The sequence below is a fragment of the Zingiber officinale genome, chromosome 2B, assembly GCF_018446385.1.
Source record: "Zingiber officinale cultivar Zhangliang chromosome 2B, Zo_v1.1, whole genome shotgun sequence".
Taxonomy (NCBI): domain Eukaryota; kingdom Viridiplantae; phylum Streptophyta; class Magnoliopsida; order Zingiberales; family Zingiberaceae; genus Zingiber; species Zingiber officinale.
This window is the reverse complement of record NC_055989.1, coordinates 101,774,909-101,800,445: the sequence shown is the minus strand read 5'-3', so window position 1 is coordinate 101,800,445 and position 25,537 is coordinate 101,774,909. Positions and strand designations below refer to the sequence as shown.

Below are 25,537 nucleotides of genomic sequence, written 5' to 3'. Positions count from 1 at the left end.
AAGATGCCTAGAGGATTAGATGTTGCCGGCCACAAATTGAAAACAAAGGAGAAGAGAGAAAGGGAAAGGGTCGGCCACCAAAGGAAAAGAGAGAGGAACAATAGAAGAGAGTTGTGTCTCATGAAGGCATCCTCCCCCTCTCTTTCATAATCCTTGGTGAATCCAAAAAAGGAAAGTTTTATAAAAAAAATAAAACTTCCTTTAATAACTCTATATGGCCGGCCACCTCTTGTAAAACCAAACAAGGAAAGATTTTAAACAAAACTTAAAATCTCTCTTTTAAACATCCCTTTTATGGTTAGCTATAAAAGGAATGTTTTATAAATTAAAATCTCTCTCTTTTAAATCCTTTTATGGATATCTATAAAAGATAATATTTTTAAAATAAAACTCCTTTTATATCATGGTTTACAAAAAAGGAAAGTTTTGTCAAAAATTAAAATCTTTCTTTCACATTATATATAACTACAAATAAGGAAAGATATCTAATCTCTCTTTTAATCCTTTGTATAAAATCTATAAAAAAAAAATTTAAAATTTAAAACTCTCTTTTAAAACCATGTGGATAAAAACATAAAAGGAAAGATTTTATCAAAATTTTATTTTTAATAAAATTTCCCTCTCCTTTCATACTTGGCCGACCCCTTGCTTGGGCTCCAAGCAAGGATAAGGGCCGGCCCCTAGCATGGGCTAAGAGGCTAGGCTTTTGGGTGGATATAAGGCTTTATATAAGAGGATACAATAGGGACCGAGAGGAGAAATTGATTTTGGTCTCCCGATAAACTTGAGCTTCCCGTGTTCGCCCCGAACACCCAACTCAAGTTCATCAATAATAACTCATACCACTAAAGAGCTACTATTGAACTACTACACCAATCCAAAATTATATTATGGGCTCCTTCTTATTATGAGTGTGTTAATCTCCCTGTGTTTAAGATATCGAATGTCCACTAATTAAATGAGTTACTGACACTCACTTAATTAATATCTAATTCCAAGAATAGTACCACTCTACTTCATTGTCATGTCGGACTAAGTCCACCTGCAGGGTTTACATGATAATCCTTATGAGCTCATCTTGGGGACATCAACAACCTAGATTACTAGGACACAGTTTCCTTCTATAACCAATAATACATCATATAAATAATATTATTTCCCAACCTATCGGGCCTTTTGATTTAACGAGCTAAATCCCACCCATTGATAAGTCAAAGAAATAAAAACTAAGTATACATGCTTGTTGTTATATCGGGATTAAGAGTACACACTTCCATAATAACTAAGGTTCTGTTCTTTTATGCAGTCAGTATAAAATGAATAACCTCAAATAGTTCTACTCAATACAGTCTAAGTGTACTAGTGTAATTTTATAGTTAAGATAAACTAATACCAAATTACACTAGGACCATTTCAATGGGTTGTCCATTTCCATTTTGGTCGTGAGCTACTATTTATAATTTATAAGGTACTGATAATATGATCTTCTGTGTCACACCAAACACCATGTTATCTATTATCTACAATATAAATTAAATGGATAACTACATTTAACATAAATGCAGACACTTGACCAAATGTGATTCTTATTTCATAAAATAAATATTTATAAAAAGCTAGGCTTTTAGTATACACCCTAATAATGAGAGCATGCTCACTTATAACTCATGCTGGGGTGAGAGTCTGGAGTCTTGACCGAGAGGTCGTTGGTCGTGAGAGCAAGCTCACTTATAACTTGCGCTGGGGCGAGAGTCTGAATCCCGACCGAGAGGTCGTTGGTCGTGAGAGCAATCTCACTTATAACTCGCGCTGGGGTGAGAGTCTGGAGGCATGAGAGCATGCTCACTTATAACTCGCATTGGGGCGAGAGTCTAGAGTCCCGACTAAGAGGTCGTTGTTCGTGAGAGCAAGCTCACCTATAACTCGAGCTGGGGCGAGAGTCTGGAATCCCGACCGAGAGGTCGTTGGTCGTGAGAGCAAGCTCACTTATAACTCATGCTGGGGCGAGAGTCTAGAGGCGTGAGAGCATGCTCACTTATGACTCGCGCTGGGGCGAGAGTCTGGAGGCGTGAGAGCATGATCACTTATAACTCGTGCGGGGACGAGAGTCTGGAATCTCGACCGAGAGGTCGTTGGTCGTGAGAGCAAGCTCATTTATAACTCGCGCTGGGGTGAGAGTCTGGAATCCTGACCGAGAGGTCGTTGGTCGTGATAGAATGCTCACTTATAACTCACGCTGGGGTGAGAGTCTGGAATCCTGACCGAGAGGTCGTTGGTTGTGATAGCATGCTCACTTATAACTCGAGCTGGGACGAGAGTCTTTAATCCCGACAGAGAGGTCGTTGGTCGTGAGAGCAAGCTCACTTATAACTCGCGCTGGGGCGAGAGTCTGGAGGCGTGAGAGCATGCTCATTTATAACTCACACTAGGGTGAGAGTCTGGAGGTGTGAGAGCATGCTCACTTATAACTCGCGCTGGGATGAGAGTCTGGAATCCCGACCGAGAGGTTATTGGTCGTGAGAGCAAGCTCACTTATAACTCGCACTGGGGTGAGAGTCTGAGGCGTGAGAGCATGCTCACTTATAACTTGCGCTGGGACGAGAGTCTAGAATCCTGACCGAGAGGTCGTTGGTCGTGAGAGAAAGATCACTTATAACTCGCACTCGGGTGAGAGTCTGGAACTCGTACTGGGGTGAGAGTGTAGAGGCATGAAAGCATGCTCACTTATAACTCACACTGGGGCGAGAGTCTGGAAGCGTGAGAGCATGCTCACTTATAACTCGTGCGGGGATAAGAGTCTTGAATCCCGATCAAGAGGTCATTTGTTGTGAGAGCAATCTCACTTATAACTCACGCTAGGGTGAGAGTCTGGAATCCCGACTGAGAGGTAGTTAGTCATGAGAGCAATCTCACTTATAACTCGCGCTGGGGTGAGAGTCTGGAGGCATGAGAGCATACTCACTTATAACTCGCGCTGGGGTGAGAGTCTAGAGGTCTGACCGAGAGGCAATCCGGAGATCTGACCAGGAGGCAATTTGGAGACCAGACTAGGAAGCAGTCTAGAGGTCTAACCAGGAGGCAATTTGGAGATCTGACTAGAAGGCAATCTGGAGGCCTGACTGGGAACTAATTTGGAGGTCTAACCAGGAACTGATCTGGAGACCTGACCAGGAAGTGATCTGGAGGTCTGCCCAGGAACTGATGTGGAGACCTGACTAGGAACTGATCTTGAATGAGCAACCTTTGTGGCTTGAAGGGATTGTGCTCTAGGACTTAGACCAATGCTCTTGCAACCACGAAGTGCAATACATAAGGCTTTAATTGAATTTAAACCTTACTTTTGTTAGGACCGAAATGTAGCTAGAGGGGGGGGGGGTGAATAGCTCGTCGCATGCTCGTGGTAGTCGTTACTTGTTTCTTTGATGATGTGCAGCGGAAATACCAGAAACAACTACAACAATGCTAACAAATGGATCTTACTTGGTATCCACCTCACAAGAGATGACTAGTCCAAGGATCCACACACTCACACACACCTCCACTAATAAACACTCCTTTTTGGTAACTACCGAAGACGGAGAAGCCCTACAAGTTCACACTACAAGAAGAAAGCAAAGGGAAAACAAATACACGAAATCTTACAGGTTTTACAACTGAAAACCCTAACCCTAGCTTCTTTCCTCTTGTAGTAGATCCGCCTCTTGACTTGGAAAACTTCCAAGAACCTTCAAGAACTGACGATCTGAACTTCAGAGAGATGTTGTGGAGTTGCTGGTGAAGATCGGAAGTAGTGCTCGAAGTTCTACCGAAGAAGACGCACGCCAACGGCCTTTATCTGCGTCAACGGTCGGATCCCGATCGATTGGATTGCTCCCAATCGATCGGGGAGGCTTTGGATCGATTGGCTGATCGATCCAGAGTGCCTCTGTGCTCTGGGAATTTGCCTGGATCGATCAGATGATCGATCCAGGGCTTATCGCGATAAAACACAGCTTCCCAATCGATCCACTGATAGATTGGGACCTCTGGATCGATCAGCTGATCGATCCAGAGGCGTTCTGTGCGCTCTGCGACTTGCCAACTCGAGGCTTGTCGCGGGGACCTTCCCAATCGATTAGCCGATCGATTGGTCATCAGCCAATCGATCGGCTGATCGATCCAGACATTGGTTTTTGCCCAAAACCAAGTCCCAAGCCCCCAAACCAACATCCGGTCAATCCATGACCTGTTGGTTCATCATGCCTAGCATCCAGTCACCCTTGACCTGCTAGGACTCCCTCATCAAGTGTCCGGTCAATCCCTTTGACCCACTTGGACTTTTCTTCATCTTGCCAAGTATCCGGTCAATCCTTTGACCTACTTGAACTTTCACCAGATGTCTGGTCAACCTTGACCCATCTAGATTTCCTCATGCCTGGCTTCACTCACCAGGACTTCCCTTCTGCCTAGCTTCACTCACTAGGACTTCTCTTCTGCCTGGCTTCACTCACCAGGTCTTTCACCTAGCTTCACTCACTAGGATTTTCACCTGGCTTCACTCACCAGGGTTTTCCTCTGCCTAGCTTCACTCACTAGGACTTTCACTTGGCTTCACTCACCAGGATTTTCCTTCTGCCTAACATCCCAGTTAGGACTTCCCAGTCAAGTATCTGGTCAACTTTGACCTACTTGACTCTTCTTCAACCAACCTGATCAGACCCTGATCAGAGGAGAATTGCACCAAACAATCTCCCCAAATGAACAACTGCACCTGCACTTGTCCATATCATAGAGTCTTGTATTGTCAAACATCGAAACCCAAACTAAGACTCAAGCTTGGTCAACCAGGTCAACCTTGACCTTAGGGATATTGCACCAACAATCTCCCCCTTTTTGATGTTTGATAATACCACATTTAAGTTACGCTAATTCCCATGGTCTCTACCTCCTTCATGCCACTAGGTAATGAAGGCATAAGTTAAACCCTTCATTCTCCTCCTAAGAGGGCAAACTCCCTCTAGGTAATGAAGTCTTAACTTAAACCCTACATTCTCCCCTTATTGGCACACATCAACAAACATTCCCCATCTTTGGGCACATGTTGAAAACTCTCCCCTGAGAGACTCTCCCCCTGAAGAGTTGCTCATCGTTGTTCACAACTTCACTCGTTGTGATCAACATGATAATGAAAGTCTCATACCTTTCATTTATCCTTAACCCTACATTCTCCCCAATGTAGACATATGCCCATCCTTGAGCATTTTTAACTCGAACCACTTGAACAATGAGGATATCCACTCCCCATTAAAGTTCAAACGCTCAACCTTGAGCGTGTTCTGAAAAGAAGGTTAACCACCTTCCAAGGTTCATGAAAAATAATTTTCATGTCCTTAAAGAGTACCTCCCCCTAAAGACATGGTCGTAACTTCTGTCATTGCACCAACAATGACTTGGAATCCCTAAACCTTTAGGAAACCCAAATTTATAAGTTTGAGGTTCAAATATTCAAAATTTTAACCAAACCTCAACCTAAACTTCAATTTTGTCTTCCTCAACCAATCCATCCTTGTTTTCAACATGAAAACACCCTTTTTATGTATATAAATGAATTTTGAGGGGTTTGGAATGGTGTCTTAGACTAAACAAGGTCCAAAATGCTGAAATCAGACTTTCCCAGCCAAAATCAGCATTTTCGATCGATTGAAGTTGGGTTCCAATCGATTAAACCAGCTGAATCGATCCACTGATCGATTCAGGAGGGCTGGATCGATCGGTGGATCGATCCATGAAGCTTCTATTCGCGAGAAGCTTTCTCTTAATCGATCTCCAGATCGATTGAGACCCTTCAATCGATCGGGTGATCGATTGAAGTCTGATAGTTGCTGAAATTTCATTTCAGTTAACTTCAGAAACCCCTAGAAAATTCTACAAAATTCTAAAAATCATAAAAATTCGTGTAGATATTTCTTAGGGTATATACTATCAAGGAAAAATAGTTTCTAAGAAAACAATTCATATTTTCAAAGATTGACACAAGCTTAAAAACTTGTAAAAACTTTAGTGTTTTCTTCAAGTTTGTGCTCAACTATTCAATGATGATTACTATTAAAAGATAGTCTTCATCAAGGTTTTCCAAAAGCATTTTAAAATGATTTTCAAAACCAATATCCCACCATGTTCCTTGGGCTTAATGCACATGACTTGTACATTAGCTTTCCCAATGATGGGAAAACACATAACTATGTGTTTTGATGAATTTAAAACTCAAAAGAATGCACTAAATCAACATCTTGAGTTTTGTTCATCATCCTAACATCTCACTTTTATCTAATGTGCACTAAACGCATACAAGTCACCTTATGGGTCTTTGTGAGATGTAACATTTGGTTTTGCCCTAATCTAGGGATCATGCATATCTATCTAGACATTTTTGAATTATAGACATCCACAAAGGATGTTATTTGTTGATGAACCTGTTGATAAATGTCATTTGTCCTTAATTTTAAGGAAATAACCATAATGCATGATAATGTTATGGCATACATCAAAATGAAATAGCTTTCAAAAGAAAGATTTCCTATAACTACATGATGTATGTATGTCATGACATGGTATTTTTGTGTTTTTCATAATAAAGCATGAGTGCAAACACAAAACTAAATATGATGTCATGGCATATAATGGACAAGCAATCATGGCAAGGTTTAGCATAAATAAAATACCTAGATTACCTATCTAAGTGTACTTAAACCTTAGCTAAGTTAAACATTAAACCTAGATTGCCCTCTAAACGCTCCAAGAAAATGCCAAAACCTAAATTGACATTTCTAGTTTTCTTGATTGACTTAAGCCAATTGAAATTAAGCATATTCCTCAAGTGTTGGCATATTTCATTTTTCCACAAGAGTAGCACTTTAAATTAAGGCTTAGATTTGCCTTAAATTACTAAGAAAATACCAAAGCCCCAACTTAGTATTTCTTATGTTTTCCCAATATGTGTCATTTTAAAATAAAATCAATACTTCTCAAATTTAGCACATTTTACTTTTTCAAAGAGTAAATCATAAATCCATTTCATTTTCAAAGGTTAATAATAACCTTGAAAATGCTCCTTGAGTGTTAACTTCATCATGATTGGGTTAACTACCCTTCCACTTAGAGTTGACACTCTCTTACCCATCTATGGGGAAGAGAAGATGCTCCTAGGAACCCAAAATCTATTGGTGCTCCTTGGATGCTTTAGGTACTCACTAGGGATAACTTCCCTAGATACCTTCCTAGTGACCTTGTTTGGCTTCTTAGAAGCTTTGGTCACATTTTCTAGGTCAACTCTAGGGATTGCTTCCCTTGTGACCTTTTTAGTGACTTTGTTAGACTTCTTAAAAGTCTTAGTCATATTTGTTGTAAAAATACTCTTAGGAATAACCTTCCTAGTATTCTTGACTTGATCACTAGACCTAGGGTTGATTCCATAACTATATGGAACCCTATGGTAAGAGATTACATCCTTCTTGGTTTTAGGTTTGTATCCCAAACCCTTATGACCATTGGATGACTTTGATACTTCTACACCTAGGTTTTGACTCTTGGACCCTTGTGTCATATTTGTGATTTTTCTAAGAGTCCTCTCTAATTTGTCAAGTCTTGACCTCAAGACTTGATTTTCCTTCCATAATTCATCAACCTTAGGTTTTTCACTAAAACCTTGATTTTTCTTCTTCTTAGGCAAATACCTAGAATCCTTAGGGTTCTTGCCTAAATTCCTATCTACCTTTCTAGACCTAGGTTGAGAGGTTTTAGCATGAAAGGCTACATGATTTTCCTTAACTTTATCATGCCTCCTATTTTCATGGTAAATAGCATTAAAATGATAAAGATTAGACCTAGCATGCTTTTTACCATTATTTAAAGGGGTAGGCTCAATAAAAGTTACCTTTCTCTTTACCTTGGAGGCTCCCCCTTGAATTGAGCTTCCTCCTTGAGCCTTGACCACCTTCTTCCCCTTAGGGCATTGACTTCGGTAATGCCCTCTTTGTTGGCACAAGAAACACACAATGTTCTCTTTGCTCTTCTTTGTTGTGGGGATGGTCTCCTTGGGCTTCTCCTTGCCCTTTGGTGCCACTTGGCCCTTCTTCTTGGCCAATTTGGGACACTTGCTCTTGTAGTGCCCATGTTCCCTACACTCAAAGCATATGATATGATTTTTTTTTTAAATGAACTATTTATACCTTCTTGTGTAGGGGTGGCACTTGCTCCTCCATTTGACTTGGAAGTAGAGGCTTCCTCTTGATCCGAAGATGATACTCCTCCATTTGATTTTGCTTGACTTGTGGAGGTGGAAGCTTCTTCCTCCACTTATTCTCTTGACCCGGATGTAGAAGCTTCTCCTTCTTCTTGATCCTGCGTCACCAAAGGTTGCTCCCCCTCAATCTTAGAGGTGGAGGCTTCTTCATCTTCATCTTGTATATGGAACAAGGAGTATGCTCCCTCCTTGCCCTCTTCATTGCATTCCTCTGAAGATGAAGCTTCTTGCACTTCCTCTTCTTCGGAAGTTGAGCATCTCTCAACTTCGGAGTCTTCTTCCTCTTGATCTTGATCCAATGAGTCACCCTCTTTGGATTCTTCTTGGTTTGGTACAGTGGAGAGGATCTCATGAATCTTTGCCAATTTGCTCCATAGCTCCTTGACATCTTCAAACTCTCCAATTTGCTCCAAGATGTTGCTCGGCAATAAACTGACCAAAAGCTTGGTCACTTTGTCATTAGCCTCACATCTTTGGATTTGTTCTTGGCTCCACTTGCTCCTCTTGAGAATTTTGCCCTTTGAATTTCTTGGAGCCTTGAAGCCTTCCATTAGAGCAAACCATTGCTCTATCTCCATCATCAAGAAATTTTCGATTCTTGATCTCCAAGAATCGAAGCTTGTCATTGTGAATGGTGGAGGCACCCTCGTGTCAAATCCAAGTCCATCTTGGAATTGCATCTTGAAGTTGAGCTTCTTGAATTCTTTGACTTTGATGAATTTGCTCCAACTTCTTCACCTTCTATCTTTGCTTGTTTTGTTTGCCCCTTCCGGCGATGATTCTGGTGAAGAGCGACTTGGCTCTGATACCACTTGTTGGGACCGAAATGTAGCTAGAGGAGGGTGAATAGCTCGTCGCGTGCTCGTGGTCGTCGTTGCTTGTTTCTTTGATGATGTGCAGCGGAAATACCAGAAACAACTACAACAATGCTAACAAATGGATTTTACTTGGTATCCATCTCACAAGAGATGACTAGTCCAAGGATCCACACACTCACACACACCTCCACTAATAAACACTCCTTTTCGGTAACTACCGAAGGCGGAGAAGCCCTACAAGTTCACACTACAAGAAGAAAGCAAAGGGAAAACAAATACACGAAATCTTACAGGTTTTACAACTGAAAACCCTAACCCTAGCTTCTTTCCTTTTGCAGTAGATCCGCCTCTTGACTTGGAAAACTTCCAAGAACCTTCAAGAACTGGCGATCTGAACTTCAGAGCTGTGGAGTTGCTGGTGAAGATCGGAAGTAGTGCTCGAAGTTCTACCGAAGAAGACGCACACCAACGGCCTTTATCTACGCCAACGGTCGGATCCCGATCGATTGGATTGCTCCCAATCGATCGGGGAGGCTTTGGATCGATCGGCTGATCGATCCAGAGCACCTCTGTGCTCTAGGAATTTGCCTGGATCGATCAGCTGATCGATCCAGGGCTTATCGTGACAAAACGCAACTTCCCAATGGATCCACTGATCGATTGGGACCTCTGGATCGATCAGCTGATCGATCCAGAGGCGTTCTGTGTGCTATGCGACTTGCCAACTCGAGGCTTGTCGCGGGGACCTTCCCAATCGATCGGCCAATCGATTGGGCATCAACCAATCGATCGGTTGATCGATCCAGACATTGGTATTTGCCCAAAACCAAGTCCCAAGCGCCCAAACCAACATCCGGTCAATCCATGACCTGTTGGTTCATCATGCCCAGCATTCGGTCACCCTTGACCTGCTAGGACTCCCTCACCAAGTGTCCGGTCAATCCCTTTGACCCACTTGGACTTTTCTTCATCTTGCCAAGTATCCGGTTAATCCTTTGACCTACTTGAACTTTCACCCGATGTCTGGTCAACCTTGACCCATCTGGATTTCCTCATGCCTAGCTTCACTCACCAGGACTTCCCTTCTGCCTAGCTTCACTCACTAGGACTTCTCTTCTGCCTGGCTTCACTCACCAGGTCTTTCACCTGGCTTCACTCACTAGGATTTTCACCTGGCTTCACTCACCAGGGTTTTCCTCTGCCTGGCTTCACTCACCAGGACTTTCACCTGGCTTCACTCACCAGGATTTTCCTTCTGCCTAACATCCCAGTTAGGACTTCCCAGTCAAGTATCTGGTCAACCTTGACCTACTTGACTCTTCTTCAATCAACCTGATCAGACCCTGATCAGAGGGGAATTGCACCAAACAATCTCCCCAAATGAACAACTGCACCTGCACTTGTCCATATCATAGAAGTCTTGTATTGTCAAACATCGAAACCCAAACCAAGACTCAAGCTTGGTCAACCAGGTCAACCTTGACCTTAGGGATATTGCACCAACAACTTTGATTTCGAGGAGAAGTAAAGGCGCTGAATTTTGATCGACATTTCCCGCCATCTTCCTCTTCGTTTCCTGAGGACGTCGCATGGAATTTTCAGCCATCGAGGCATGGTCCTCACAAGGTAGGGTGTTCCTGTTCGTATATCCCACTCCATCATTTTTCTGTCACTTTCATCATAAATGCCCTTTCCTACGGAGATGACACGTGCCCCACGAACTTAACTCGTCATAATATGACGCACACTTTTTGCACACGACCCCAAATCACTTCCGCCCCTTGATCTGACGGCTGACGTGTGCTATACCATTTCAGTTGTCCGTCTCGCTTCTCGATGCTTCATAAGGGTTTTGATTTAGAAACCCTAAAGGTTGTCCGCCGTCGTTCTTTATTGCTTTGACTTCCTTCGACCTTTCTTTTCCTTCTTGCTTTCGCTTGCTCGCCTTCTTCTTCGTGCCCCTCTCTTGTCCTCTGTAAGTATTCATCCTTCTCCATCTTCCACTCCTTCTTTCGATCCTCTAATGGCCAGCGAGATGGAAGTGCCTTGGTATGCGTACTTCCACTCCGACTTAGATAGGAGTGACATACGGGGGATTCATTCGAGTTTGGCACTCTCTGAAGCATACAAGCTTCGTCCTCCGGGGCCTAATGACCATCCTGCTTCCCCTCCTGCCAGTTTTGTGACCTTCTTCAAAGATCAACTCCTTGGCGGCCTCCGCTTCCTTATCCATCCATTCTTCTCCTCTCTGAGTCGATACTTTGGCGTTTCACTGTCCCAATTCGCCCCCAACGCCTTCCGCACCATGTGCGGAATGATGATACTTTGTCATCTATATAAAATCCCTCTAACCCCTCAGCTTTTTCACCATTTTTACACCCTCAAACGCTCGAAGCTGGGTGCTTTCATGGTATAGTCCAAGGTCGGGTACAAATTTTTCGAAGGGATGCCTTCTTCCAACAAGGGTTGGAAGTCTAGGTTCTTCTATGTCCAATTGCCCGAGCCATGCTCCTGGCCTGTTGAGTGGCGATATACTCTTTCAACTCCCTTTGAGCTACGTGACCACCAACATCAACCACATTGCCACACAGCTTCCAAAAAGTTGGAGGGCATGTAGCTTGGACTCTCCTTGATGCTGTGAGAGAGCATGCTACACACTTTTGGGCTCAACCCCATCTGGACGCCTTTGGGCGCTCCTTTTAGTAAGATCTAATGTCCCCACTGCCCGGTCTTTGCTAACTGAGGTATTTTCTTTCTATTTTACAGAAGCTGCCATGTTTCATGCCTACACCCTTGATTCTTCTAAATTGTCGAGTGATGTCCTAAAGAAGCTGGGCCCAGAGATTTTGGCGGGCCATGAGGCTCCTCAGGCCCCATAGGCCAGTGCCTCAGCAAAGGCCTCCTCTCAACCTTCTAGGGACCCTGAGACCCTTGGAACTGAATCGCTCCCTACTGAAGCAACCGCGGGTGAGAGGGCCCCTTCTCCTCCTCCAGGGAAGCGTTTACGCCTCCAGTGCAAAAGGAAACGAGTCATCCCATCAGTCCAAGCTTCTCCATCTTGGCCTCCTCTATCACAAGCTTCCTCCCAGGACAAGGCAAAAACCCCTGCCCGGGTAACCCCTTCTCCAGTAACAGAGGCTGCGACCTCTTCTCCTATCGCAGTTTTTATCCCGGAGCAGACCATCTCCCAAGTGGGAGATCAACTCAGGGATTCCGCGACCCCATCTCTTCCACCTCCTGCTCCTACCTTGGCACCTGCTTCTTCGTGCCCCAAGGAGTGCCTCAAGGGTAAGTATGCTTTCACCTCCTCCTTCCAGCTGCCTTCTCTGCAGGTGCAGGGCCCCCTTCCTTCTGCCAGCACTTCTTCCTTTTGTGGCCAGGTGAAATTTCATAGGGCCCTGGCTGAATCCTGGAAAACTACCGCCGACCAAATTTTGGAAGGCCCACCACTGGAGTTAGCCGACCTGTTTTCTAATCGTCTAGTATCAGTGAGTTTTCTCTGTCTCTTTTTCAAATCCTTGAGATAATGCTAATCTTTCCCTGCTCTTGACAGGCCTGCGCTATGGGTCTGAGCATATCACAGTACGTGGCTGGCATGCAGCGAACGAATGAGTCCCTGAGGGCTCACCTTAGAGAGTTGGAATCTCCCACTACCACTAGCCACGTTTTTGACTTGACCACTTCTGACAACCCGATGCAATCTTATCTTCAAACTATCTGGGAAAAAGCCCAAACTGCTAGGGACCTGGCTTAGGTAGAGTCAGAGAAAATGTAGACCTTGTAGACAGCCCTGAAAACAAGTGAGACCAAGCTCAAGTCGAAAGGGCTGAGGCGCACCCAAATTTTGGCTGATCTAGAGGAGAAGGAAGCTGAGCTGACTGTCGTATCTCTGAGACTACAAGAGTTGCAAGGGACCCACGCCGCTTTGGAGAAGGATTTGGCAATCAAGAAGGCAGATCTGGCTGCCAGCGCCGATTGAGAAGTCGCCCTTCGGAAGTAGTGGGAGGTAGGCACGACTACCCTGAAGCCGCCCTTTTGAGATGGTGGAAGTCATGGTTTGCAAAGTAGATGATTGAGCCATAGTAAAAAAAAAAAAAAAAAAAAAAAAAATCAAATTCAGAACCTCTATATAATATTAATATAATAAATAAGTTTTATAAACCATACCTGATTTTTATTTTATTTTTATAAATATAACTTAATTATATCATTTAATCCAGCCCTTAATCTAAGGTGACTCTTAAAGGTAAAATTTTGATATAAGATAAATAAAATTAATAATTAATAAATTTTATTTTGTCAGTCTTCATTCATTAAAATAAAATTAAGAAAAGTATATGGGATAAATTATTTACTTAATAATGATTAATTTTAAAATATTTTCACCTTATTTTTATTTTAAAATGAATGGTGTGGCAATAGTTTAGTTGGTATGAAATATCTAAGCATTTAGTTCAACTAATCTCCCAATCGAGTCAGTCTTATAAAAGTTTTCTATAGATTATTTGGGTAAATTAGAAAAATATACTTGGAGACTCATCTTGATGGCCAACATTCTCAGATTAACTATCATTAGAGAAAAAATCTATAATAATATGTCGCAACTAAATTTCGAACTCTAGATATATAATCTATCACTGAAAAATTAAACCATGGTAGCTTACTCCTCAGGAATAATTATTAGATATTTTTCGTTTTACCAATGGGTGGTCATTGTCATAAAGGTTTTGTAGGTGCTCCTATTTTTCGATATTTCCTCCTATTTATTGTCGATTTAAATATCACTGTCCTAACACGTTTTAACTAACAAATTCTATTGAATGGATGCTTGGTAACATATTGGTATCCAACTCCCTTAAAGTTTGATTTAATTTTTAAAATAATTTGAGAATTTTAAAATAATCTATCCCTGTAGAATTAAACCATGGTATGGAGAATAATTATTAGATATTTTTCGTTTTACCAATGGGTGGTCATGAAGGTTTTGTCGGTGCTCGTATTTTTCGATATTTCCTCCTATTTATTGTCGATTTAAATATCACTGTCCTAACACGTTTTAACTAACAAATTCTATTGAATGGATGCTTGGTAACATATTGGTATCCAACTCCCTTAAATTCTTCCTTGCTTTATAAGACTAATATTTTTTCTGGCTTTCTGTAATCCACGTGAACTCTCAAGATAAGATTAATTTAGTGCCCTCTACGCTGATAAATCGGCCGACCATTGAGAAAAGACAGGATTATCATGAATATCTGCGAAGCTCGAAAGAGATAGAATGAAAGTCAGGGATGCTCAAGTCAAATTTTCGGCAGGCAAAAGAGGTGGAGAATAAATGTATTTTACTCATGTATATTCATATTTGAAAAAATAAAAAAGTTTAAATTTATATTTTTTTAACCGTATCTCCTTAGACTCTGCTAAATGAGACGGCCGAGGAAATCGTTTTCGCATACGTAGCTTTCGTTGGTCATCTTTCTCTCTCAGTTGGAAAATAATGTTTTTTTAAAAAAAAGAATGCATCTTTTTTCACGCGACTTGATGGACATGTGTAAGGTTCTCCATAGAGTAATTGTGTTCGTATACATTAAACATGTTCATGGACGGTTTCTCTCTGCTCTATATAGAGAATTCTCTAAATCCAACCGATTCAGTGCATCAAGCCTCCTCAAGCATTATACGTTAATCATGTCTCGTTATCTTGTCGCACCATCATATATCCCTTTTCACCCAAAGCTCTGTTCTCTCCGCCGATCGACCACCACCACCACCACCACCACCAAGAAGCCATGTTTCCCGCTCATCCATTGCACGGCCGACATGCAATCGCCGGCATTGCGAAGATCGAGTACTCATTACCAGCCCAACTCGTGGAGCAATGACTACATACAGTCACTCATCGTTAACTCTCCTGTCAGGACTATTCCCTAGCTCAACATCTCTGTTTTTCTTTTAATTGAAATTAAATCTAAATATTCAAAACTTTATTTAATTTGTTAAAGGTGGAGGAGAAGGATCAGACAACGAGAATAGTGCTACTGAAAGAGAGAATTAGAGAAGTAATATGTGAGCAGAAGGAAGTGGAAGAGCAGCTCCGGCTGATCGACCACCTGCAACAACTTGGACTGGCTTATCATTTCAAAGACGACATTAAAGATGCTTTAACTAGTATTCATGGATCATTGGAAGACATAATTAGCTTGCAGTTGAAGGATACTGACGACGTCCATGTCACTGCACTTCTCTTCAGACTTCTTAGACAAAACGGTTTCTCAATCACAGACGGTATACATTAATATATATTCATTTAACAATTCATTGTCATTAATTAACTGGGACAAATTAATGATATGATGACTGAATTAATGCATGCAGATATCTTCAAGAGATTCAGGGATGAGAAAGGCCAGTTTATCGAAGTTTCCGTTGAAGGAATGCTGAGTTTATATGAGGCGGCTTTTTATGCCAAAGAGGGAGAAGTGATACTGCAGGAGGCCAGGGATTTCACCACCCAGAACTTGAGAAATATCCTGAACGACAAAAGATCCAGTACTGAACCTGGTCTAAAACAGAAAGTAGCCCATGCGTTGGAGCTCCCATTGAACTGGAGGTTGGAAAGATTACACACCAGATGGTTCATACAATTCTGCAGCCAAAGCAACAAAGACAAGTGCAGTATGATTAATCCTGTACTTTTAGAATTTGCTAAATTGGACTTCAACAGGGTTCAGGATACGCACAAGAAAGAACTCAGCAAACTTTCGAGGTATTATAATTAATTAGTAATATTGTTTGTAGTCGTGTGCATGCATCAATCGCGAATTCTAAAGCAGCGCTCGTATATTATATATTATGTATGTGTGATGGAACAGATGGTGGTCGGATCTTGGACTCGCAGAGCGCCTGCCATTTTTCAGAGACAGTTTGATGGCCAACTATTTGTTGACCGTTGGATGCGCCTTTGAACCGGAATATTGGAGTTTTAGAAAGACACAGACCAAAGCCAATTGCCTCATCGCACTGCTGGATGATGTTTATGACGTCTACGGCAAGTTGGAAGAGCTTGAGATATTCACAGATGCAATAGAGAGGTAATTATATTAATTAATAGTGAAACGATCTAGTTCCAATTCTCCACTCATAGATGATAAATGTTTAATTTTGATATATACATGCTCGTAAATAATTTATAAATTTCAGGTGGGATGTTAATGCGCTCGACAAACTCCCAGATTACATGAAACTCTGTTTTCTGGCCGTCTTCAACACAGCAAACGAAGCAGCTTATGAAGTGGTCAAAGGAAAAGGCTTCAACGTACTGCCATATCTAAAGAGAGCGGTAATATGTTTACTCACTTTCACCAGTACTAAATTTAGTTCTTATTAACTAAAGACTATTGATAAAATAAGTAATTATTTTGGCCGATGCAGTGGACAGATCTCTGCAAAGCCTATTTGTTGGAAGCTAAATGGTTTCACGGGAAGTGCACTAGTCCCACAGTCGAAGAGTACTTGGAGAATGGATGGATGTCAATATCAGGGCATATCTTTCTCACTCATGCTTACTGCATGAGCCCACACTTAACCAAATCAGACTTGGAAAATTTCAGCACTTACCCACAGTTTCTACAATGGTCCTCCATGAACTTTCGCCTCTACAATGATCTCGTATGTATATTTTAATTTCAAACAGATTAATTAATGGTTGTCTCATTTTGTATTCAATTAATTAAGTCGAACATTAATTAAGCATTTGCATTTGCATTTGCATGTGCAGGTTGAAAGGGAAAAAAGTGATGGCTACTCATCCATTAACTGCCTGATGAAGGAGAAAGATGTGTCAGATGCAGAGGCTCGGAAGATGATCAAGGAGATGATCATGGCAAATTGGAGAGCCATGAACGGGGATCGAATGAACTACAAAACTATGCTCGAGGAAAACTTCAAGATATGCGCGATCAACCTAGATCGAACGGCTCAGTTCTTCTACAGGGGTATAGATAGATTCAGCGAGGCAGATGGAGAAATGAATGATTCGGTGGCCTCATTGTTTGTCGAACCCATCGAGCTCTAGAAGAATATATACGTAAGCTTACTATATAAAATAAAAACGAATTAAACAGGATCATGATTAAAAAAAGAAAAAGAAAAAGGAATTACAGAGAGGGCAGCCTTCTTCTTCGAAGAAAAAGAAAATAAGAAACAATTAAATAATTGTTATGGATGATTTATTGTTGTGTAGTAGGGCTATTTATACACAAATTGTCCGACTGTTGTAATACGAAGAAGTATTAAATATGAAATACAATTATTAAATTAGTATGAATTATGTTGACTATAATTATATAAGTAAATCCTGATGGATTGAAATCAATTTAAGGAAGATTGTGTTGATGTTGATTATGATTATAACACTGAATTTGATTAATCTTGATGATCATGTAAGAAAGTCGAGACAATGAATGTTGGGGGGCGTGTCACTCCTATTGACTGTTGGTGAACTCCGAGCTAGAGGATTCTACAATTACAACAGCGGCAATGCCGAGCCAGGGAGGGATTCTCCGACGATGACCCTCTGACGCTCTAAGTCAGTCTCCGACGATGTGTAAGCAAGGAAGCGGAGAAACAGAGTAACAGTGTAGTTATATTAGAAATTATGCATACCTCCGTTGAAGCTTAGTGCTCTTTATATAGGACTACCGGGAGCACACGTGCACACTTTTCGAGGCATGCACGCTTCTCAAAGCTTTCCCAGAAAATACATGTCAGGAAAGTGTCTCTAGCACCATACCTCAATGACCCGAGCATATCTCTGACATGATAGTGGAAGATTCTGTCATATGATCCTCTGCTTGGCCATGCCGCCAACCATGTCGTCTGTCGATGGCTCGAGTTTCCATAAAGATATCGGTTGATCCTCCTTTTGCCTATTAGTGGGTCAAGCGGGGTGGCCGCTCGGCCAACCCTCAGCCGAGTGGGGTGGCCGCTCGGCCCACATTCCACTGTCCGAGCTCCGTTATTGTGTCGAGATATATCTGAGTGTGACTGCTCGGTTGCACTCCCGTTTCGTCGGTTTTGAGGTTCAACTTAAGTCCGAGCTAGTTGGCCGCTCGGCGGGTGTCTCGCCGACACATGGTTTTTTGAGCGTCGGAAACTCGGTATACGACTGAGTTGTGGTAACATCGGGTTAATATCAGCGTGGCTATCCTTCACCCCGGTTGGACAAGTGGGTTGTCCGACTGGCCAACAACACATGGGCGTTGACCATCGAGACTTTGACTTCCACCGTGACAACGACCCTCTGAGGGGTGGGCCCTTATCATCGGATCACATGCCTCCCCCTTAAGTCTAGTCGAAGAAGATGACAATTCCAACTGACTGGACAAAAAGAAGCATGGAGATCCTTGTAGCCGATCGGTTCATCAAAGAGCGTCGATCGGCCCCGAGATCGATCCTCATAGCTGATCGGCGCTCCAAGTATTTGCACATGGGCTTTCTCCTTTAGTGTACTCAAACGCGTGTGATCAATGCTAACGTCACTATAATCTCTTCAGAATTCGTGCAGAACACCTCCGTTAAGGCCGAGCACGCACCCCTTAAATGCGAGCCAGTAAGGGAACGTCACGTGTCGATGCCACAGTCGTCGCCTGCCCGAAGCGATAGGCTCTGACGCGACATCTGACGGTTTGAATTCCACGGCCGGATCTACGTCTTGGGTGTTACACCCTAGATCCGACGACTCTTCTTAGCCGAGCCGAAGGCTTATAACCCCGTAGAGCCCCCTTCTCCCCTTTACCTTTGCATTTTGCTCATGTCCGACGATTTCTGTGGGATCAATGCTCCGGCGACTTTCGTCTTCTCCAGTGGCGACCTTTTCTGCCCCCCCCCCCCCCTTTTTTGTAAGCTCTCTTCGATCTCTTGCCATTTTTTTGGATCCTCGCCACTTCCCTGTGTTTGTTGCGCTCTCTATCCGTCTATATCTCTATCGAAATTCTGTTTTCTTGTTTTCCTGCAATGGCTAGTTCTTCTCGGTCGTTTGACCCCGCTCCTGGTCTCTGGTACAGTACCATGGAGACCAGATTTGATGCGAGCGACGCTGAGAACCTTAGGAATGTCTTTGATATCCCCTCTGATCATGACATAATCTTGGCCTCCCCATCCGATCGGTCAAATAACCCACTGATCGACACTATCTGTCTTTTTCGAGACCAATTTGTGGCCGGTCTCTGATTCCCGATCCACCCCTTCATCATTGAAGTTTGTAACTATTTCCTGTCCCCCTTCCACAACTCGCACTAAACTCTTTCCGCTTGCTGTGTGACGTCGTAGTCTTGTTTCGGCTACACGACATTCCCCTGACCCCGCGCGCCTTCCATTATTTTTACTACCCTAAGCAGTCCGAGCTGGGGACTTTCCTTTTTCAGTCGCGGGTCGGGCTGGTCTTTTTTAACAAGATGTCTACTTCCAACAAGTATTGGAAGCAGTATTTTTTCTTTTTGCGTCTTCTTGAGAGGCCTTGTTTCCGAACGTGCTGGCAGGTCGACTTGCCCCCTCAGCCCTATCTGAAGAAGTACAAGAGCCAACCGGACTATCTTTATGCAGCGACCATGTTGGCCGACCAGAAATATGACATCAACAAGCTGCTGCTGGAAGGTGTCATGTACATCTTCGGCCTGAGTCCGATCCGATCCCGACTCCCACGCGGCTTAGGTAAGAAACTTCTTGGGTTCTTTTCTTTGAGTCTAACTGATTTTCTTTTTTCTTTTTGCAGGCCAAATCATGATGCGAGCACGGGTCATTGGCTACAGAAAGCTGAAGGATGCTGAGGTCAAGGCTGTTGGAGCAATCCCAATGGTCCGTGCGACCATGTGTTTTGGTGTTTGGGCAAAGGGTTTAAGTTAGGTTCACCCTTGTATTTGATATGTGTATTTGAGTTGTGCAGGTTTGCAGGATACACATTTGACTCAAGTTGATGGTTTCGGGTCCGGTGAAGGATGGAGCATCCGAGGGACCGTGGATAAGGCAGCGAGGATAAAGGCCGAGGGAAGAAACGTTAAGTGAGTCATAAGGGTAAGGGTCCGAGTGCTGAGAGATTGTACTTGGGGTAAAATCTAAGGTTTAGGGGTTCACTGTAGCAGTTACTGTAGCAGTCGACTGGTAAAAATAGCAGTCGACTGTGGACGAACAGAATGCTTCTATTCTCTCAACCAGTGTGGAGCAGTCGACGGCTAGTTTTAGCAATCAATTGGTATCGAGCCGTTGGGATGTAACGGTCAAATTTCCACAGAGGGTAGTCGACTGATGGTTTTAGTATTCGACTTGTCGGCGGGGTTTTCCAACTCATGGCCTATATAATCAAGGCTTGGGAGCTAGGTTATAGTTGACGAAATTAGTGGTGGTAAACCCTAATTAGTAGTCTACTAGTCTCAAGAGTCTTGGTTGGTGTTGTGGTGAGGTTTCTCCACCCACAAGGAGCGACTTGAGATAGCTGGAGTTTGCCGGAAGTGATCCACCGACGGATAGGGATAGTCTACCTCAAGGATACGCCGTGGAGTAGGAGCCCTAATCTTCGAACGACATTAAACGAACGTGTTAGCGGTTTGCATTTCTTTTCATAGTTTTAGTCTTTAGTTTGTTTGTTTTGTTTGTATTCCGCTGCGCAAGCTAACATTGTAGGAAGCGAGGATTTGGGGGTGCCGTCTATCCAACCTCTTTCTAGCCGGCCATCCGATCCCCTACAGAGGCGGTCGCCGCAATGGAGTTGGCGAGCCTCGGCTTAGCGTCGGTCGACTCCCACGAGGGCACTCCTACTTGGGAGACGCCCGCTGTGGGCGCCAGACGGCCAGCATTGAAGCGACTGGTGACCCGCTCCCAACACCTGAAGCACAGCCCGCCGCTCAGACTGGAGGCTCCGAGTCTTCTGGTGATGAAGTGTCACTTACTAGGCGTAAAAGGCGTCGCACGGAGAATCCACCCCGCTATGCCACCTCAGCGGTGGAGGTTGTCGAGAGGGTTGGCACCTCTTCTCCCATGACCCTCCCGACAATGGTGGAGGTTACTTCATCCGACCGGACCCCGTCTTTGGTTAAGATGCCACCAGAAACCCTTGTTGCCCAGCCGGTCGCATCTTTGCCGTCGACCCGACGGAGACCATTGCGGTCTAGGATCGATCCTACGTCTGCTGCCACTCCTTCCGGTCCGGTGGCCTCCTCCTCGTCAGACCCGAGCAACCGGCGGTCCATGACGGCAGTCTCAACCTTCCAACAGAGGACTACCTCGAGCAGTGCACCCATCTGAATGTCCCCGAGCACAAGATCCTGATCCACGGGTCACTTGCTGGTATTTGGGAAGAAGCGAGGGCCCGAGCGACAATGATGTCACCAGGGGTGCTCGACAACAACCACCTGCAGATGTCCACCGGAGGACGTATTTCATCAATTCATAATTTACCTCCGATCAACGTTTAACATTTGTCTGTTTATCTGCAGTACTAGGTGGAGAGTGTGGCTATGTGCCAGCGGCTTGCTTTTGTGGAGGATGAGCTGAAGAACCTCAAGATCTCGGGCGGCACCTCTTCCTCCCAGGGGCCATCGGTCGCCGAGTTAAAAGTCGATCTGGAGAAGGCCCAGAAGCTTCTCGAGGCCGAGCAGAAGAAGTATGCCGATTAGGAAGTCCGGCTGGGCCAGCTCGAGGCGCAGGTGAAGACTTATGATAAAAAGATCGAGCTGGCCATGACAAGGAAGAGACGAGCCATCGCCGATCTGGAGCTAAAGAACCAAGAGGCTCGGCAGCTCTCCCAGAAGCTCAAAGAGGCTGATGGCTACCTGATTACCGAGCGGGACTGTGGCTCGACTGGAGAAGTCACTCTGAAGGGGCAGCTCATGGATGTTGAGGACACCCTGGAGGCCTCCCGCTTGACTCTCGTGACCTACCAGGAAGCTGAGCCGGCTAGGTTTGAAGCGCTGAAGCAATTACCTCCACTCAGACCAGTTCACCGACAAGGTTGTTTAGCGGATCGTCCGTGTCTTCGAGTTGACCATCGACGGGACACTTCAGTAGCTCAAGATGGATGACCACCTTCCCTCCGAAACGACGGACATCATCATCAGTTGCAGCAAATTGAATGATTCGATGTCTGATGATGTTTCGATTATATAGAGTGAGGTCAAGCGTCTATCTTGTAAAAGTTTTTTGAAGTCTCATTGTATGTTCATCGATCGACGATTCTTCCTTTTGATTAATGAAATTATATGCCCGCTCGACAAGCTTTCTCTTAAAAATGTTTCTTGTTTATTTGCACGTCTGACCCTGATCCTCCCGTTCGTCTATAGTCATCGTCTATCTTTACGATTTGTGTTCTTGGATTTAAGGTCGCCACTCGACCGTCGATGGAGACAGGGGTTTAACGTTGCCACTTGACGATTTGACGAAGACGTGGGTTTAAGGTCGCCGCTCGACCATCGATGGAGATAGGGGTTTAACGTCGTCGCTCGACGATTTGACGAAGACGTGGGTTTAAGGTCACCGCTCGACCGTCGATGGAGATAGTGGTTTAATGTCACCGCTCAACGATTTGACGGAGACGTGGGTTTAAGGTCGCCGCTCGACTATCGATGGAGACATGAGTTTAACGTCGCTGCTCGACGATTTGATGATGATCCCACATTTAATGTCGTTGCTCGACGATTTGTTGGGTCGTTCGGCACAGAGCTCGAAATTTGAGTCTTTTATTTCTACCCTGCATATAGGGAGCATGGATATAAAGATACATTGATTATTATATCGGCGCACCTCTCACCCGACTCGGTAAGGCTGGAGATGGTTCGCGCTCCAAGGCAGCTCCAATCGACGTTCGTCCTCATCCTCCAAGTAATAAGCGCTCGAACGGAGCTTCTCCACGACCTTGAAGGGTCTAGCCCACGGGGCTTCTAGGTTGGTGACGTCGTCAACCGACTTTACTTTCTTCCATACCAGATCACCGACCTGGCATTACCTAGGGATCACCCTCTGATTGTAGCTCTGCTTCATCCTCTGGTGATAGGCCATTAATCGGACGACGACTTTAGCACGCGCTTCATCTACCAAGTCCAGCTCTAGCAACCTCGGCTCGGTGTTATCTTTATCGTAGTGTTGTAGCTGATCTAACTCAACTCCGACTTCGACGGGGATGACTGCTTCATCGCCATACACCAGGTGGAAAGGAGTTGCCCCAGTCCCTTCCTTAGGAGTCGTGCGGAGCGCCCATAACACGCTGGGAAGCTCATCGACCCAGCTGCCTCCCATATGATCGAGCCGAGCGCGCAGTACTCGGAGGATTTCTCGATTGGCGACCTCTGCTTGGCCGTTGCTCGGTGGATAAGCCACGAAAGTGAAGGCCTGCTGGATGCCGTATCCTCCGCACCATTCTTTGAGTCTCTGACCGGCAAATTACCTTCCGTTATCTGAGACGAGTCAATGCGGGATGCCGAACCGACAGATGATATGCTGCCAGATAAACTTCATGACCATCTGTTCAGTTATTCTGGCCAGCGGCTCGACTTCAATCCACTTGGAGAAATAATCCACTGCGACAAGCAGAAACTTCCACTGAGCAGAAACTTCTACTGAGAGTGCCATCAGCACTGTTCATCCAGAAATGGTTAACTTCCCTTATTAACCATTTTTCACTCCATTCGCTTGGGTGATGCTCCGACCATTCGAAATTGAGCTCACCCAAACTCTGGCCTTCTCCTCGAGCAACCTTCCTCCCTAGCTTCTAGTCCCTCAGATCACCACGCGCGTCCTTCTTGTATGCCGGTGTACTCTTACACAACACTTCGTCCTTTGGATGCACCGAACTCGTCGACTCCCTTCCTGTGCCATCCTTTTCGCTGGTTATATTTTTCGCTTGACTTCTTGTGTATCTAAGCTCCTATATACTTAGACACAAGGATTAAACGCAACAGGACCTAACTGAACTTGGTTGACTACATCAAAACTACCCGGGGTACTTACAATCTCCCCCTTTTTGATGTGCATCAACCCAAGTTCAAGTTAGGATAAAAATTATAATAAAATAAAAGTGATAACAAATTGCTTGCAAAATAAGTAAAAAAAAAACAAATTGATTGCAATCAAATAAGTAAAAATTTTAAATTCTAACTCCCTGTGAACTTGTACCTATTTCTCCCCCTTTGATCACATTAAAAAAAGTTGGGAAGAATAAAATAAACTTTTTAGAAAGTATTTCTCTAGGGGTACTTAAAAAAAAAGTAAGTTAACATAATTTAGAAATAATCAGTAGAAAATGTTTTCATAAAAAAAATTAGTAATGAACATAGTTGATTAATTTTATTAGAACAATCAATTCTGTGAAAAAATATTTTTCAACTCTGAAAATTCTTCTAAACTTTTAAAAAACTCAACGAAAGACAATCTCGAGAATTTTATTTTGTATAGATAAAGTTTAGAGCAAAAAGTTTGACCAAAAAGTTAAAAAATGATTGATTTTATCAACAAGAATAAATAAAGTAAATTAAATTTCTAACATACAAATAAAAATTAATTTAATTATCTAAACAAGATTTAGGAATCTAAAATAAATTATGTCCTACTGGGTTAACTAAATATTTGGGAGGTACATAATTTTTAAAAATTTTCCTAATTTGTTCATGGTGATTTCTAATGTACTAGTTGATTTTACTATAATTTCTAAATCTTAGTTTTTGATAGTAATTAGAATATGCATGGTTATCTTTTAATTTCTCTATTTATGTTTTCAATTTTTTTTATTTTTAAATTATCAAACAATTCTAGTGGGCATGTATTGGCTAATTGTCTTTTCAAGTCCATATTTCTTTTTTCTAATTTGCACATGTTTTTAGAAAGTATTTTGATAAATTCAAAAGATTGCTTAGGAGATATTGCACGTACCTCACTTACCTCGTGTTCTGATGCTTCCCCTTCATTGCAGCTTCCTCTGATAATCCTTCCCCTTCATCGATTCTCATCTCAGAGCTACTTTCATCTTATTTTTGATGGTCTGCCATTAGGCTAGTCCGGCGTAGGCTTCAACTTCGGATTCTGATGACGACATTTCATCCCACGTTGCCTTCAAGGTTTTGAGCTTCAATTTCGTTGGTCTTTTACCCTTGTTCTTCAGTTTGGGATAATCATCCTTGATGTGCCCTTCTTCATTGTAGTTGTAGCATTGGACCTTCCTTTTTCTTCGACAGTACTTTTTCATCTGCGACTTAAATGTATTAGTTTTAATAAACTTATTAAATATCTTAATAATAACACCACTTCATCTTCGTCGATTGACACTTCTGAGTCTGGATCGTCCGTTCTTAGCTTTAGAGCAATGTTCTGATTAGGCTCCTTTTTCAACTCTGCACATCTAGATTCATGAAGTTTAAATGTGGAAAATAGATTTTCTAATTAACTAACTTCGAGGTCT

At 43.3% G+C, this 25,537-nt stretch overlaps 2 protein-coding genes across 2 annotated transcripts; one reads left to right on the top strand and one right to left on the bottom strand.

Moving 5' to 3' along the window:
- Window positions 1–14,740: 14,740 nt before the first annotated feature.
- Window positions 14,741–17,473, top strand: LOC122046535 (terpene synthase 10-like). Its single transcript, XM_042607278.1, has 7 exons — window positions 14,741–15,012; window positions 15,102–15,384; window positions 15,475–15,865; window positions 15,972–16,190; window positions 16,300–16,438; window positions 16,531–16,767; window positions 16,877–17,473. Exons 1-7 carry the CDS (start codon window positions 14,788–14,790, stop codon window positions 17,171–17,173), a joined length of 1,791 nt encoding a protein of 596 aa, XP_042463212.1. The 5' UTR covers window positions 14,741–14,787; the 3' UTR covers window positions 17,174–17,473.
- Window positions 17,474–23,088: 5,615 nt separating this feature from the next.
- On the bottom strand, window positions 23,089–25,324 carry LOC122048498. The gene is made up of 3 exons (XM_042610060.1): window positions 25,228–25,324; window positions 23,605–23,720; window positions 23,089–23,514 (listed from the first exon to the last, which is right to left on the bottom strand). The coding sequence occupies exons 1-3, from the start codon at window positions 25,322–25,324 to the stop codon at window positions 23,089–23,091; spliced, it is 639 nt and encodes a 212-aa protein (XP_042465994.1).
- Between the last annotated feature and the right edge of the window lie 213 nt (window positions 25,325–25,537).

What these genes read in the sequence shown, in the direction of transcription:
- LOC122046535 (XM_042607278.1), top strand. Translation starts at nt 14,788, where the DNA reads ATGTCTCGTTATCTTGTCGCACCATCATATATCCCTTTTCACCCAAAG. An exon ending in CGGTTTCTCAATCACAGACG is followed by an intron (nt 15,385 to 15,474) that starts GTATACATTAAT and finishes TAATGCATGCAG; the next exon opens with ATATCTTCAAGAGATTCAGG. An exon ending in GAACTCAGCAAACTTTCGAG is followed by an intron (nt 15,866 to 15,971) that starts GTATTATAATTA and finishes GTGATGGAACAG; the next exon opens with ATGGTGGTCGGATCTTGGAC.
- LOC122048498 (XM_042610060.1), bottom strand. Translation starts at nt 25,324, where the DNA reads ATGAAAAAGTACTGTCGAAGAAAAAGGAAGGTCCAATGCTACAACTAC. An exon ending in TCCCAAACTGAAGAACAAGG is followed by an intron (nt 23,721 to 25,227) that starts GTAAAAGACCAA and finishes CTGGATGAACAG; the next exon opens with TGCTGATGGCACTCTCAGTA. An exon ending in CCAGAATAACTGAACAGATG is followed by an intron (nt 23,515 to 23,604) that starts GTCATGAAGTTT and finishes TTTGCCGGTCAG; the next exon opens with AGACTCAAAGAATGGTGCGG.